The 15,513-nt window shown below is 36.5% G+C and overlaps 1 protein-coding gene across 1 annotated transcript in view; it reads left to right on the forward strand.

Annotated features, from left to right (window-relative positions):
- The window catches only part of NOL11 (nucleolar protein 11), a 19,128-nt gene extending 4,265 nt beyond the window's left edge, over positions 1–14,863 (forward strand). The window contains exons 4-18 of the mRNA XM_024761195.1: positions 102–250; positions 1,393–1,450; positions 1,767–1,911; positions 3,289–3,477; positions 6,922–6,998; positions 8,163–8,286; positions 8,779–8,867; positions 9,667–9,741; positions 10,194–10,378; positions 10,548–10,673; positions 10,828–11,058; positions 11,635–11,713; positions 12,233–12,325; positions 14,182–14,289; positions 14,449–14,863. Coding sequence (XP_024616963.1) covers positions 102–250; positions 1,393–1,450; positions 1,767–1,911; positions 3,289–3,477; positions 6,922–6,998; positions 8,163–8,286; positions 8,779–8,867; positions 9,667–9,741; positions 10,194–10,378; positions 10,548–10,673; positions 10,828–11,058; positions 11,635–11,713; positions 12,233–12,325; positions 14,182–14,289; positions 14,449–14,565 — 1,845 coding nt within the window. The 3' untranslated portion in view covers positions 14,566–14,863. The remainder of the gene's footprint in view (positions 1–101; positions 251–1,392; positions 1,451–1,766; positions 1,912–3,288; positions 3,478–6,921; positions 6,999–8,162; positions 8,287–8,778; positions 8,868–9,666; positions 9,742–10,193; positions 10,379–10,547; positions 10,674–10,827; positions 11,059–11,634; positions 11,714–12,232; positions 12,326–14,181; positions 14,290–14,448) is intronic.
- The last annotated feature ends 650 nt before the right edge of the window (positions 14,864–15,513 follow it).

A 15,513-nucleotide genomic window follows, 5' to 3' on the forward strand; every position in this document is an offset into this window, starting at 1 on the left:
AAAAAAAAAAAAAAAATAGATAAGCCTTCTGTAAATGTCCTGATTCTATTAGGTGGCAGTTCCTTTAGAATAAAAATTTTAATGTTTTTATGTTCTTCTAGTTGTCCGCTGAGGTATATAGGATACATTCAATACAGGGGACAGAACCCTTGGTGCTGTTCAAGGAAGGTGCCATTCGTGGTTTAGAGGCCTTGCTTGCAGAGCCCCAGCAGAAAATTGAAACTGTTATCTCTGATGAAGAAGTGATTAAGTAAGTTCTAATACTTGTAATTTTTACCAAAAAGAAAATGCACTCTGTGTTTTTTATATTCTTTGCCTTGTTCAAAAGTATTTTGATTATAAACGTGATAAAAGTAAGCTGATTGAAAACCGTCTATAAGACAGTAGCCAAAATCACATCCCTCAAAAGCCTCTGGCATGATAAGTGATTGAGGAAACTGGGGTCAAATGAGTCCTGTCCTAATAACAGAACTGGATAGTCAGTTATTTGAAAATTAAGTGAGTAATCCCACAAGACCGGAATCTTCTGTCATATAGCCCTGACTGCCAAGGTCAGAACTCTTTCTCCTGAAGAAATGTGCAGCTTGTTAGTGGAATCAGGATAATGCTTTGAGACCTCTTCTTTCCCAGATTCTGAAATAAAACTTGGGAAATGACTCACACAAATGATAGAAGGAAATCTCACAGTTTTACATCTATCCAATCCCTATTCTTTCATCCCATTTCCTGTTTGGTTAACTTGCTGCCCCTCCCGGCCCACCTGATGTAAACTAAATCTTTAAAGGTCCAAGCAAAGACTTGTACGTAGTCACTCAACAATGTGGACAGTGACCCGTTATATCTTAGACCCAATGAATGCCTGTAAAGTGTGAGCAACTGTATTTGGAGGAAATCTTTACGCAAAAAGATATAGGTAGAGAATCTGGGTTCTAATCCCCACTTTGCCAGAAAATGGCTGTGCGGCCTTGGTTACAGGCCCCTTACCCTCCCTATGCCTCAGTTCCCGCTGTCACTTGAAGAAGGCAGGTGAGATGCTAATGTTTTCCTGAGAACACTAGGCCCCAAAATGACTCTGAAAAAAGGAGGGGTGGGTCAATTAAGTTTGGGGAACACCACATCTTGTCTTACATGCCCTTGGTACTTTATAGTTCATGTTATTGTCTTTAAAGTTCTGGGAAGCTCAGCAACTTGCATTTAATCCAGAGATGCATTTGACAGAGGAATGCCTTCTAGGTCCCTGTGGTAGATATTTTGAAACACTGAATTAAGTGTTCTCTGCTACCTCTCTGGCTCTAAAAAATATTTAATAAAAGATAATCTCTTAAATTTAGATTGATGGTGTGTTTCAACTGGTGATTTTGCATTTTATAATTTTTCTTTTTCTTTTTTTAGGTGGACAAAGTTTTTTATGGTATTTAGGCATCCTGTGCTGATTTTTATTACTGAAAAAGTAAGCAATATCTTTAATTCCTGGCCCATTTTGTGACATTTCAGAGTCATCTGTATGATTTTTAAAACTAAAATTGGACTTTGGTATTTCTTTCAGAAAATTTTAATATATTTTTAAAATACTGAAAAATCTATTAGTTATAATTATTTCTATGCCTGAATTAAATATATTTTATAACTTCTTAAATTTAATTGGACAAGAGGTTTTTAAGCACTCATTAAAGTAATTACAGTGGGGCAACAGCTGGTCTCAACATTTAAATATAGTTGGTGGAAATGGGAATATTTTTAAAATAAAATAACTTTTTTTTTTCCAGCGTGGAAATTACTTTGCTTATGTACAAAAGTTTAACTCACGTATCCTAAGCAAATACACACTTTTACTTGGACAAGAAGAAAAATCGGTTACACAGAGTTTTAGTACATCTGTGCATCGGAAATTCATCTCTCTGATGTCATTAAGTAAGTACTTTTTTAAAACTCTCAGAGTTTATAAATAAAGGGGTATTACAGGATAGTGTTTTAAGTTCGAGTCTTCAGTTTTTACAGTTTTCTGTTGTAGTATTTCCCTTTCCATGCTTCCTTACAAGCATTTATACCTTCACTTTTTGCATTTTGCCATGTCTAGTCACGCAATAGGTCAGTAATTCTCTGCAGGTAAATTTTATGTCTTAAAATTTTATCATAAGCAATAAATAATATAATACCAATAAAAAAGGAAAAATCACTCTTTATTATGATAAGTCCAGTTTTTTTGATATTGTAATTAGTGAATCATGAAATACCTAAGGTTGGTACTGCATGGCCTCCCCATTCCACTTTTCCAACCTATAGTATGCCATTCCTTTGAGCAGTGACAGAGACAGGTGGGTAAAAGGACACTAACAAAGCAGTCTTGGACTCTTACTAGCCACCATTTTACAGATTATTTTTTAATGCCTTGGAGTTTACTTCTACCTAATGCTCTGAGGTTTAATCCCAGTCTTATGCATCTAGGGGGAAAAAATGCCTTTGTGGTCTTCTCTCCCCCCAGCCCTTTATGGCTTCTTTTGAAGTTGTTTTGGGAAGGTTAAGGGAGGAAGAAACAGAGCAGTATTTAGGAAACATTTTCATGTTATCACAGTTTAAAACCTTTCTGAAGTTTTTCAATGTGCAAACGTTTGCAGTGGCTGTTAACAAAAAGGCTCTCTTCGTTTATCATGTCTAGAGTGTCATTGGAATCCGGTTAATACCTTTGCTTAAGAGGGACTGGTTTTCTTAAAGTTTAACCTATAGGACATATTAATTATTACACAGAAGTTTGTGAGTTATGTTTTAGCTTTTGAACATTGAAGTAAGGGAATCTGAACCAAAGGGTCATAAAATCTTCATGTAACATAGCTAGAACCACATGAAATTGCCAAAAATACAATTGACCTACAAAACCCAGCAATTTAATAAGGTTTTAGGGTGCTGGAGTAACAAGAAATGTAATATTTAGACCAGAATGCTAATTAATTTCTAGTAAGAGATATAGCCTTTTACTGATTGAATTGTCTGTATTCCTGGCAGTCCCCTCATATTTTAAGTTATTACAGATATTTACAATTTTTATTTCATGGTTATCATGACATTTCTTACTGAGATTTTTATTAATATTTCTCCTCCATCAACTTTAGGTTTGTAGTATATTCTTTATGGGAAAGCATAGAGTGATGTGATTATTACATTTGTTTATTTTTCTGGTTGGATTCTCTATCAAATTGGTAAAATCTTATTAACAACTTAGTACATTTAATTATAACAGATATAGAACTATCATTTATCCAATAAGGAACAATAAATACTTGTTTCCAACAGGCTCTGATGGATGTGTATATGAAACCTTGATACCAATACATCCAAGTGACCCAGAAAAGAATCAGAGGGTAGTTCGATCACTGTTGCTCAAGTCCGTGGTGTCTGGCAATGCTCGAAGTGGCATTGCACTCACCATCCTGGATCAAGATCACGTAGCAGTCCTGGGACCACCACTATCAGCTTCTAAGGGTAACTAAAATCCAATCAGTTAAGAAGTCCTTTGGATTTTTTCCATCAAAGTGTACTTTTAAGTCTCCTCTTTCTTTTTCATTTATTTATTACCACCCTAATTCATTCTCTTTTTCACTGTAGCTTCCTAATTCTTGAATAGGTCTTTGATTTCATCTTGCCTTGATCAGTTTCTCTAAAACATTTCCTATATCACTCACTACCTTGCTTGTCACCAGTGTCTTAAATAAAAACTGCAAATATCTGTGCCAGCCTGTAGGCATTGGAAACATTGGTAAGACTTGCAGTAGAGGATTGAATTCATACCTTGGTGACATTTTAGCAGAATATAAATTCATTAGTCTTGGACAGCTTGAAATTTGGGGACTACTAGTGTGCCTTTTTTTTTTTTTTTTTTGCGGTACGCGGGCCTCTCACTGTTGTGGCCTCTCCCGTTGTGGAGTACAGGCTCCGGATGTGCAGGCTCAGCGGCCATGGCTCACGGGCCTAGCCGCTCCGCGGCATGTGGGATCTTCCCAGACCGGGGCACGAACTCGTGTCCCCTGCATCAGCAGGCGGACTCCCAGCCACTGCGCCACCAGGGAAGCCGTAGTGTGCCTTTTGTCTCTGTGACTTCAGAGCAGGATTTTCATCATCACCTCACCTCCTCACCCCCAAACACCCCTCCACATAGACAATAGTAGTCTATCATGAAGGACACAGTTGTTCCTGGCCAGTGCAAGATTGGGGTCTCCCGGCCTACACTATAAAACTCCAAATCTATGGTTTAGCATTCAACTCTCGCCACAGTCTAGACCCTGTCCATGTTTTCCAGTCTCTTCTCCCAATTTCAAAGCAAGAACTCTCTGCTTTATTCAGGCCAGGCTCCCTATTGACTACAAACTTGATATGGCCATCCTTGTGTATTTTGTTTTGTTTCTTCTTTTTAAGATAGGAGCTACCACTTATGGCATACTGTCCTGTGCCAGGTGTTTTACTTGTATTATTTCATTATCTGTGTCATTTAATCCTCCAACAACCCTATGAGAGAAAGTCCAGTTATTATCACCCTTATTTTACAAATGAGAAGCTGAGATGTTAGGTAACTAAGTAGTGGAACTAGGGTTCAACCCAAGCAGGTTGACTCTTACGCCATATATCTTACCGTTCTTAAGTCCTGGCTTTTAGCCACTTTACCAAGCTGTGCTTCTCCTCTCTCAACCCCCATCCTCCCTCTCTAGTTCCTGGTCTAACCCCCAAAAACTCAGTAACCTCAGTAAAGTTTCCCATGTCTCTTTCCAGAGTTTTTTTAAATATATGCAAATGCTACTACTTATTTTTCTTCCTCTTTTTACACAAATGGTAGCATACCTTATCCTCTGTTGTACATCTTAATTTATCCACTTACCTGAGATATCATAGAGAGCCTTCCATAGCAGCATCTGTATTGACTTTTTTTTTCTTTTTAAAATTTTATTTATTTATTTATTTTTGGCTGTGTTGGCTCTTCGTTGCTGCACGCGGGCTTTCTCTAGTTGCGGCGAGCGGGGGCTACTCTTCGTTGCGGTGTGTGGGCTTTTCATTGCAGTGGCTTCTCTCATTGTGGAGCACAGACTCCAGGCGTGCGGGCTTCAGTAGTTGCAGCACGTGGGCTCAGTAGTTGTGGCACACAAGCTTAGTTGCTCCACAGCATGTGGGATCTTCCCAGACCAGGGATTGAACCCATGTCCACTGCATTGGCCGGCGGATTCTCAACCACTGCGCCACCAGGGAAGCCCGACTTTATTTTTTTAAGAGGAAAATATAGGCAGAACATTCCAACATAAATCACAGCAATAGTTTTTTGCATCTGTCTGCTAACACAAAGGAAATAAAAACAAAAATAAACAATTGGGGCCTAATTAAATTTTAAAAGCTTTTGCACAGCAAAAGAAACATCGACAAATCGAACAGACAACCTACTGAATGGGAGAAAATATTTGCAAATGATATGACTGGTAAGGGATTAATATCCAACATATATAAACAGCTCATACAACTCAAAGTCAAAAAAACAACCCAATTGAAAAATGGGCAGAAGAACTGGATAGACATTTTTTCAAAGAGGAAATGCAGATGGCCAACACACACATGAAGAGATGCTCAACATCGCTAATCATCAGGGGAATGCAAACCAAAACCACAATGAGGTATCACCTCACACCTGTCAGAGTGGCTGTCATCAAAAAGAACACAAATAATAGGTGTTGGCGAGGATGTGGAGAAAAGGGAAGCCTCGTACTCTGTTGGTGGGAATGTAAATTGGTGCGGCCACTGTGGAAAACAGTATGGAGGTTTCTCAAAAAACTAAAAGTAGAACTACCATATGACCCAGCAGTTTCACTCCTGGGTATATATCTGAAAAAACAAACTAATTCAGAAAGATACCTGGACCCCAATGTTCATAGCCCCATTATTTACAATTGCCAAGATAGGAAGGCATCCTAAGTGTCCATCAACAGATGAGTGGGTAAAGAAGTGGTGTGGGTGTGTAGATATGTATGTGTGTATATATATTTGTGTGTGTATGTGTGTGTGTGTGTATATATATATATATATATATATATATATAAAATAGACTACTACTCAGCCATTAAAAAGAATGAAATTTTGCCATTGCAGCAACATGGATGAAGTTGGAAGACATGCAAAGTGAAATAAGTCAGACAGAGAAAGACAAATACTGCATGACATCACTTACATGTGGACTCTAAAAAGTACAACAAACTAGTGAATAGAACAAAAGAAGCAGACTCAGATACAGAGGACAAACTAGTTACCAGTGGGGAGAGGGAAGGGAGGAGGGGCAAGATAGGGGTAGTGGAGTAAGAGGTACAAGCTATTACGTATAAAATAAGCTACAAGCATATTGTACAACATGGGGAGTGAGGCAGTATTTTATAATAACGATAAATTGTGAATCACTATGTTGTACAACTGTAATTTACGTAATATTGTGCAGCAGCTGTACTTCAATAGAAAATTCATTAATTTTTTTAAAAAATGCTTTATTTTTTTAGAGAAGCTTAAGGTTCACAGCAAAATTGAGGGGAAGGTACACAGATTCCCATATGCCCCCTGCCTGCATATGTGTCCACTTGTCATGATAGCTCATATCTGAATTTCTGTCTTCATTACTCATTTTTGTTCTTAATAAACCAAGACCTATGTGTTTAACTATGACTTCCCTCCTCCCTCCCTCCCTTCTCCTCACCCCCAGCACCATATATTTATATTTGGCTGACTTCTGAACTTGGGACATTTTTTTTTTCTTTTTAATTTTTTGGCCACACCACGAGGCATGCGGGATCTTTAGTTCCCCGACCAGGGATTAGACCCGCACCCCCTGCAGTGGAAGCGCAGAGTCTTAACCACTGGACCTCCAGGGAAGTCCCAACTTCTGAATTTGTATGTCTTATTTTATAGAATGCCTCTCCATATGGAATACAAAATTTCAAACACTACAGACTTCAAAAGAGTTACCACAAGGGACCAGCGGTCAAGTAAGTTTTTGCACTTTGGGGTTTTTTTCAAATGTACTTATTTTTGTGTCTGACAAATAGACTGTAAGGGAAGAGACCTCTTCAAATCTAAATATTTTATCAGTTTTGATTAAAATAAATTAAGAAATATTTTCTACCTGCGAGATAATATTTAATTTGGTTATTTTTATAGTTTGCTTATGTTTGTCACTTTCAAAAGACTAAATTATAAGCTAATTATAGATCAGGAGAGAACAGTTAGCTAGTTAACAAAACTTTTTAATCTCACTTTGGTTTTATCTTTTTACTTTTGTATTTTGAACTATATCCAAGGGCTGTTACTTTGCCTAATAAATTAGTCTTTTAGGTTATATGTTAAATGTTATCATGGAATTACATAAGAATACTTAAAGAATTAAAATTTAAGGTGACCAGACTATAAACTTCCTGAGGCAAGGGACCTTGTCTTTTTTGTTCTCCATCATATCTTCAGTGCTTAACAAAGGTACTCAGTAAGTACTGGTTGTTTAGTGAATATAAGATATAAATAAATCAAGATATAGGATGTTGTTGATCATTGTACTTAGACGATAAGGAGACTATGTTTCTTAGCATAGAATTCTAATTTATATTTAAACAAGTAATTTTCACAAGATTAGCCGTTCACAATTCCACTGCTCTAACAAACTTCACTTTTGATTTCCGTGTTCCTTTGAGCTTTTTGTTCATATACCTGTCTCAGTTTTACAATTTTATAATTGAGATCATGAGATAGAAACTGTTAAATTTTGCTTTTTTCATTTCGTACATCAAAACAGTTTGCCTGTGTTACAGTAGCCTTTGTGAGTATCACGTTAATAGATGTGTAATATTGACAATATTTATTTTAAACAATTCATTTATTTTAAATATATGTGTTGATCAAATTTTTATGAGTCAAAAGAAATTATCTTTAAATTATGCTTTATTCAGACATGGGCAAAAATAAGAGCTTTGTAAACCTACCTCAATTAATAAATTGAACATATGAGATTATTCTGGAAAGTTGCTTAACTTCACCTTATCCTTTTCTGTTATATTAAGATTACTTCCACCACAAGTTATTGTTACAAGTTATATGGCTTTGTTGAATCAGATCTTAGAAGAGAAAAAGGATTGCTTACATTTTTGATAACTTTTTTGTAGCTCTGGTGTCATGGGGAAAATTTGTTTATGCTACATGGAAAATTTCTAACTGTAATCCCATACAAGTGTGAGGTGTCATCATTAGCAGGTGCTCTTGGAAAACTCAAGCATAGTCAAGATCCAGGTAGGAACTTAAATGTTTTATTACTAAAAACCAATTTATAAACTTCTAGTTTGATATGTAGATTTTCACAGCTATCGGTTTGCGTAACCTGTTCTTAATGTTGAAATTTGCCAGTGTTCATTCAGATTTTATTGGTCAGGAAGCTACCTTGGGAACAGTCCACATTGCAGACGCTGCTGCAGGTTAAAGAGCTACGCTGCATTTTGAACGCCAGTGTTCTGACTTTAGGGGCAACGGGAAAGTCTGCAGACAAAATCAGAAATGCTTTTTCCCTCTTTGGTTTACCAGTGGCCTCATCTGTTGGGCACATAGCCTTTTAGGATATTATGATTTACTGATCTGAGGTTATTGGTAGAATGAAATGGACTTTAAAGCCGCTTTTGAATTGTGCATGAGTGGTTGTTGTTTTATTGTTCTTTGTTTGATTGATTGGCTGGGTAAATACCAATAGGTAAAAAAATTCCAGTAATTGTGTGTTCTGTGTTTTCTTAGACATTCATGCCATGACTCATTTTGTAAACTGGGAAACATCACAGGGATATGGACTTGGATCTCAGAACTCAGAGCAGTCAAAGAGAATCGTAAGTTTGGTAGTTGAAATAGAAATGTTACTACAGATGTTAAAAAACAGAAAAGGCTGAATTATTTTAATAATTCATATTTGTACAACTCTTACAACTTGCTCTTAATGATGGGGTGATTTGAAGCTTGAACCCAGTAACCTGACAGCCCTTATCCGAAAGTGACACATGTCGTCTAGTAGTTTTTATGGGCATGTGTGTAAGACCCAGGTGTAAAAATGGACCAGTTTGCAATTAGTAATAATACAGTATAGAGATTTTATTTATGAAAAAATGAAAACTTTAAAGATATTTAAGTTAAAAGTTGAAATAGACCCACTTTTCACTATAAGAAAACCAAACCCTAAAAAAGCTTGTGAATGGACTTCCCTGGTGGCGCAGTGGTTAAGAATCCCCACCTGCCAATGCAGGGGACACGGGTTCGAGTCCTGGTCTGGTTCCCACGTGCCCCGGAGCAGCTAAGTCCCTGCGCCACAACTACTGAGCCTGTGCTCTAGAGCCCGCAAGCCACAGCTACTGAAGCCCACATTCCTAGAGCCCGTGCTCCGCAACAAGAGAAGCCACTGCAATGAGAAGCCCGTGCACTGCAATGAAGAGTAGCCCCCACTCGCTACAACTAGAGAAAGCCCACACGCAGCAACGAAGATCCAATGCAGCCAAAAATAAATAAATTAAAAAAAAAAAAGTTTGTGATTAGAGCAAAAGTGTGCCAGTCTCTTTGGGACATTTTATATTCTTCTAAATGTCTATTGCATCTTTTGTGTTGTTTTGAGATCCTAATCAATTTACTGAATTCCAGTTAAGGAGAAGGAAAATTGAAGTGAGTGTACAGCCGGAGGTTCCACCATCCACACAACTCTTAGCAGCCATACAGGTAAATTTTAAAATATTAGAAATATGAAAAAATCAACTCATGGTTAAAAGAAATCCTGTGTACTTTTTATTCTGTCTTCCTCTTGTGATCATTTTTAGAGCTATGGCTAACATTTGTATAGTATATTGAGGTTGTCAGAGTGATGCTTTGGCTTATTTGACTCTCACTAAGCATTTCGTGAGATCAGTGTGATGGTGGTGGCCTCATATCTCATTCACCTTTGCATTGAATGTTTGTAATTTAGCTTCTTAGAAATTTTGATTTCTAAATCCTTGAGTTTTTTTTTCTTCTTTGTATTTTGTCTTTGTCCAGTAAATTGTATATCAACTCCAGTTTCACAGGAATGCATGAATGCTGTTAGTGATTTAAGACAATGTTAAGCTAGGAACTTTTAAGTGCAGAGCGACATTTATTAATGTACCACACTGAACTCTTTACTTCTGCCCTTTCAGAAAGATTCAGAAAAACATATTGAAGTAGAACTACGTAAATTTTTGGCTGTTAAGCGGACCCCTGACTTTCATACTATTATTGGGGATGTAGTAATAGGACTTCTGGGAAGATATAAAGCAGAACCATCATTTTATCCTCGGAACTGTCTGATGCAGCTTATCCAAACACGTGTGCTTTCTTACAGGTAAATGTTTCTATACAGGTAAATGTTTCTGTACACCAAACTTTATACACATAACTCTTTTGACCTTGTTTTTTGCAGTTCTGATTTTTATACTCTGTAAAAACCTTATGAATTATTTGCAATTGAGAGTTTCTTAATATATATAAATGATTCATGTTTTTGGTCTTAGCTTGTGCCCTGGCTTAATGGAGTTTGCTTTAGAAAAGACAGATGTGCAGATCCTACAGCTCTGCCTACAGCAGTTCCCTGACATTCCTGAGTCAGTCACCTGCGCTTGCTTAAAAATTTTCTTGAGGTAAGTTAGAAGCTGATGGTCCTTTACTTTTACTGCATTTTTAATCTATTGTTTTATTTTATTTCTAAAACTTTAAAGTCTTAGAAAATGAAAATTTTTCCAGTAAGTTCAGCTACTGATAAGAATTATTTCCTGCTTTCAATTAACATGATAGCATTGGTGATGACAGTCTTCAAGAAACAGATATCAATATGGAGTCAGTTTCTGACTATACTGCTACTATACAAGATGGGGAAATAGAAGAACAAACTGAAATTCTTCAAAATGGTTTCAATCCTGAAGAAGATAACTGTGAGAACTGTGCTCAGGAGTTGATTGAGAAGCCTCGGGCTGCAACAGAGGAGAGCACTTCATGCCCTGTTACAGGGAAAAGAGCAGCGCTACTGTATCCTTTGAAACCATTTCTTTTGCATTGTCTTTTTCCCAGGGATGTAGTCAAATGCCAAGCAAAAACTAAGGGGTAATTAGATAATTTAAGGTGGTTTTTTCCTTTTCTTTTTTCAGTTTTTTTCAGTTTCTGCTTGAAAATGGATTACATTCAATGCTGTGTTCAAACAACATACTTAAACCTTCTTATTTTTTTTTTTTTTTTTTTTTTTTTTTTTTTTTTAGGATCTTCCCGGATCAGGGCTCGAACCCGTGTCCCCTGCGTTGGCAGGCGGATTCTTAACCACTGCGCCACCAGGGAAGCCCTAAACCTTCTTATTTAAGAAGCTATACTAGGATAGAAGCTCTATCACTTCTAAAAATTAGTATACTGAATAAACACCAATTATCTATAATAGCAAAATATTCCAGATGATCTCTAGTGACGAGGAGAATGTTCAGTGATAACACTCTTCTAGAAAAGTTGAACTTTTGTATAAATTTAGAAAAATGTTACTGGGGAAGGGAATTACTCATTATTTCAGTAGAAAAGTCTTTATTGGTTGAAATGAGATTTTCCTTTATTCCCAAGTAGAAATGCAATTCTTCATTCAGCATATAGCGAGACGTTTCTTCTGCCTCATTTGAAGGACATCCCAGCACAACACATCACTGTGAGTGTTCTTACGAATCCTACAGGATTTTATTTCTGGGTTAAGTGTTGCTCCTTAACTCGACCCAGCTTCTAGGGCATTCAAAAGGCTATAAAGTTCTTTCATCTGAGTAAGAGATTTCCCTGCCCTCAAGGTGAAAAATCGTGCCTGGGAGACTAGAGTGACCTGGAGGAGGCAGAGCTTGACGTGTTCCTGGTGCCAAACCTGAAGGCCGGGTTCATCCATCTAAGTTAGAAACGAGTAGGAACTAAAAAGAATTGCCCAGAGAAGGATTCTCTCTTCTCTACTTACTATTTACAAACAAAGTAAGCTCCTCACCCACTTCTCCCAAACCAAATGAACTCTTCTTTGATGGCAGGGAGTGCATTTGATTCATGTGTCCCCTGATGTCTAGCATATTTGTCTGATGTACAGTTAAATTCAGTAGCCTCTTAAAATTCTTTCCAGTCTCTTTGTTAGCTTTACAAAGAGAAAATTTTCCTATCAAAGTGATTGTTCTTTTTCCCCCCCAACACCTAGCTATTTCTCCAGTATTTGTATTTCCTTTATCTGAAGTGTAGTGAAAATGCTACTATGACTCTTCCTGGAATACACCCTCCAACCCTGAACCAGGTGAGGTAATCTTTTTATTTTGATCTGATGCTGGGAAAAATATGTTAAAAAAAAAAAGTTTTATATATATATAGTATCAGAATCTGGAATCCAGGAACTGATTCCTCCCTGTCTCGTGGTTCCTAGGACCCTCCTCCCTCACCAGGTACACAAACCACTGGAGTGGATCACTCAATTTGGTAGATGGATTTTTTAGAGCCATAATTTTATACTAAGGAACTTAAATTCATCTTACATTCCTAATTCTTTATTGTGACCCTTTTCAAGAATTTCCTCAGCTTCATTGGAAGAGAGTGATAATAAGTGGCCTCCTAATAACCTAATAATCCCAAGTCCCTCTTAGAGATAACCAATACTAAGAGTTGCATTTATGTCCAGAGATTTGCTTTCTGTACCTTAACTTATCTTTCTCTTGTCTTTCTAATGCAAATTAGATCACGTGCATGCTATTCTGCAGCTTGTTTTTTCTCACTCATTGCTACATTTTACACATTTTCTGAATCAGGCTGTATACATCTGCCACATTCTTTTTAACCACTGCATACTATTTGATTTTATAGAAAATCTTAATTTGTTAGTCCCCTATTGATTGGCATTTAAATTGCTTACAGTTTTTTGCTATTGTAAACAAACTTTCAGTGAGCATCTTTATAGAAATATTCTTACATATTATGAGAGAACACCTCTTGGGTAAATTCCCATTAGTGAAATTACTGGATAAAGAGTGCATGCGTTTTTAGTTTCAAAAATGCCAGGCTGCCTTTCCAAAGGGTTGTGACAAGAGGTACTATGGCCACCAAGATCTGAGACCTTACTCTCTGCTAGTCAAGTAGGTAACAAGTAAGTGTTTTATTTTAATTTGCATTTCTTTGATAATAAGAAAGGTGGACCATCATTTCTTGCCAATTTATATTCCTTTTTGTGTACTGCCTAATCAGGTTCTTTGTCCAATTTTTCTGTTGCATTTCCTGTCTTTATCATTTTGCCTTATTAATTATTCTTCGTATATTAAGAGAAATTAGTCTGTTTCTATGAAGTGTATTACAAATACTTTTTTCCTATCACTCTTTTTTACTTGCTTTAGTGTAATTTTTGCCATAGATGGGTTTTTAATTTTCATGCTGTCAAAATTGTTAGGCTTTTACTTTACTGCTTCTTTTTGGGTACGCCATGCTTAAGGCCCTTCCCACTCTAAGAGTATAAAAATAGCCACCCTGTCTTCCCCTAGTACATTTCTTTTCCTTTTCTTTGTTTAATTCTTTGATACATATAAAGTTTTTTTTGGTGTAGAGAGTTACACAGGTATCAGCTTTCCCCCCTCCCTGCAAATGGATAGTTGGTTTCCTTAATGCTTTTTCATGACACTGATATTTGCATGTTAACAACACCATTTGAAGGTGTAGACTACATAGGATACTTTAATAAATGTATAGTAATAATTTTATTTTAGATCTTGGTACCTTATCTATAATACACGACACCTTATTCTTGGGTCATAGTGTATATTTCAGAATAGGAGATGAGGGAGTTCTTTTTTTTTGTAGCTGCGAGTAGTTATCAAGAATTTTTTAAAATAAAAAGTGCTAGCTCTCCCTTGGATTAAATATCACTGTGGCTTTCTTTTTACTGATTAATCTGATGGAAAAGATCCAATTATGCTTGTAAAATGACAAGTAGAAAAGCAGAAAAGAGGCTTTTTAGATTGCTTAGAAATTCCTTCATCTCTAAAATGTTCAGACTTCTGTAAAGAAGACTTACTTTTTCTTATAACTGTTTGATACTATTATGGACTTTGTAAAATGAATTAACCTAAAATTAAATTTAAAATCTTAACTCCTTTTCCTGTTTATCTTCAGATTATGGATTGGATATGTCTACTTCTAGATGCTAATTTTACTGTTGTGGTAATGATACCAGAAGCAAAAAGGCTACTGTTAAGTCTTTACAAGTTTGTGAAATCCCAGGTATGTAATTATTTGATTATACTGAATTCTGTTTGTAACCAAGAAGCACCAAAATTATAATTTATTAAAATTTTTCTTGGAATAGCCCTAAGTAATTGTGGAGGATTTATCCATATGTACAAGTTATGGTAAAAGTGATTTTGGAACTTTTTTCTTTAGATAAGCATTTGTTCTGAGCTCAACAAGATTGAAGTAAGTTTTCGTGAGCTACAGAAATTAAATCAAGAAAAGACTAATACAGAATTATATTCAATTGAAGTGCTGGAACTCTTCTGATATTACCAGTTCTCCTTCATAGACGTTTTATGAAGCTCTTTTATGTGGATTCTTCCTACTCAACCAGGCAAGAGATGTGTTTTGTTTGTGACTGTCTCTCCGGTGACAAGAGAAATGTCTGAGCAAGTACCTAGACCATCACTTATTGATTCTCCTAGGTCAGACTGCAGGTTTCACGTGAAGCTATTCTAGCTTATGGACACTGGTGGGGAGAGATTCTGCAACTTTTAGAAATATGTAACGGAGGTGTTTTTAAGTAAACTTATTTGTGTATTGATACAAGTTGAATTTCTTACCATCCATTTGAATAGTTCTTCTTTTAATAAAAAACCACCATTGAAGAAACAGTGATTCTAGGAAAAACATGGTTTTATCACAGTCGGAAGCTGTCCCAGCTCATCTGTGTTCATGGGGGACAGAAGAGGGCATTTCCACAGGCAGGGTGGGAAGGGGCCTTGTACACGCCTGTGCTTATCTCCTGCCATCGTCTCCCGTTCTTTACCTCCTTGCACTACCTTCTTACATACCCAGGGCTTGAACATTATCCCTCAGATTACCTCTGTGATTAGGATGTTAATTTCAGTTACAGAAATATATTCCTAGATAGTAAAAAAAAAAAAAAAAGTCTCTTTTGACCATAGAATTTCCTGTTTTAACTCGGGTTTAGGACAAACGAAAGGCTTTATGTAGAAGAAATGGATGCTTTTGTTTCTTAAAAATAAACTCAAATTTATTTTTGTTAAAAGTGAAATCACTTTTTCAGGTGATGCACTAAGTTTCCCAAGAGTAACTTGAAACATTTATGAGCTGTGAAAGTCTCTGTTGAATAAATCATTTTGAAACCTCTTTTAACCTGAAAGGTCACAATATATATATATTTTTTAAATTCCAGTAAATTCTAGCACATAATATAAGTTCACGTGTGGTTCTAGAGCCCATGTTATACAG

The sequence above is a fragment of the Neophocaena asiaeorientalis genome, unplaced genomic scaffold, assembly GCF_003031525.2.
Source record: "Neophocaena asiaeorientalis asiaeorientalis breed wild unplaced genomic scaffold, Neophocaena_asiaeorientalis_V1.1 scaffold30, whole genome shotgun sequence".
NCBI classification, from domain to species: domain Eukaryota; kingdom Metazoa; phylum Chordata; class Mammalia; order Artiodactyla; family Phocoenidae; genus Neophocaena; species Neophocaena asiaeorientalis.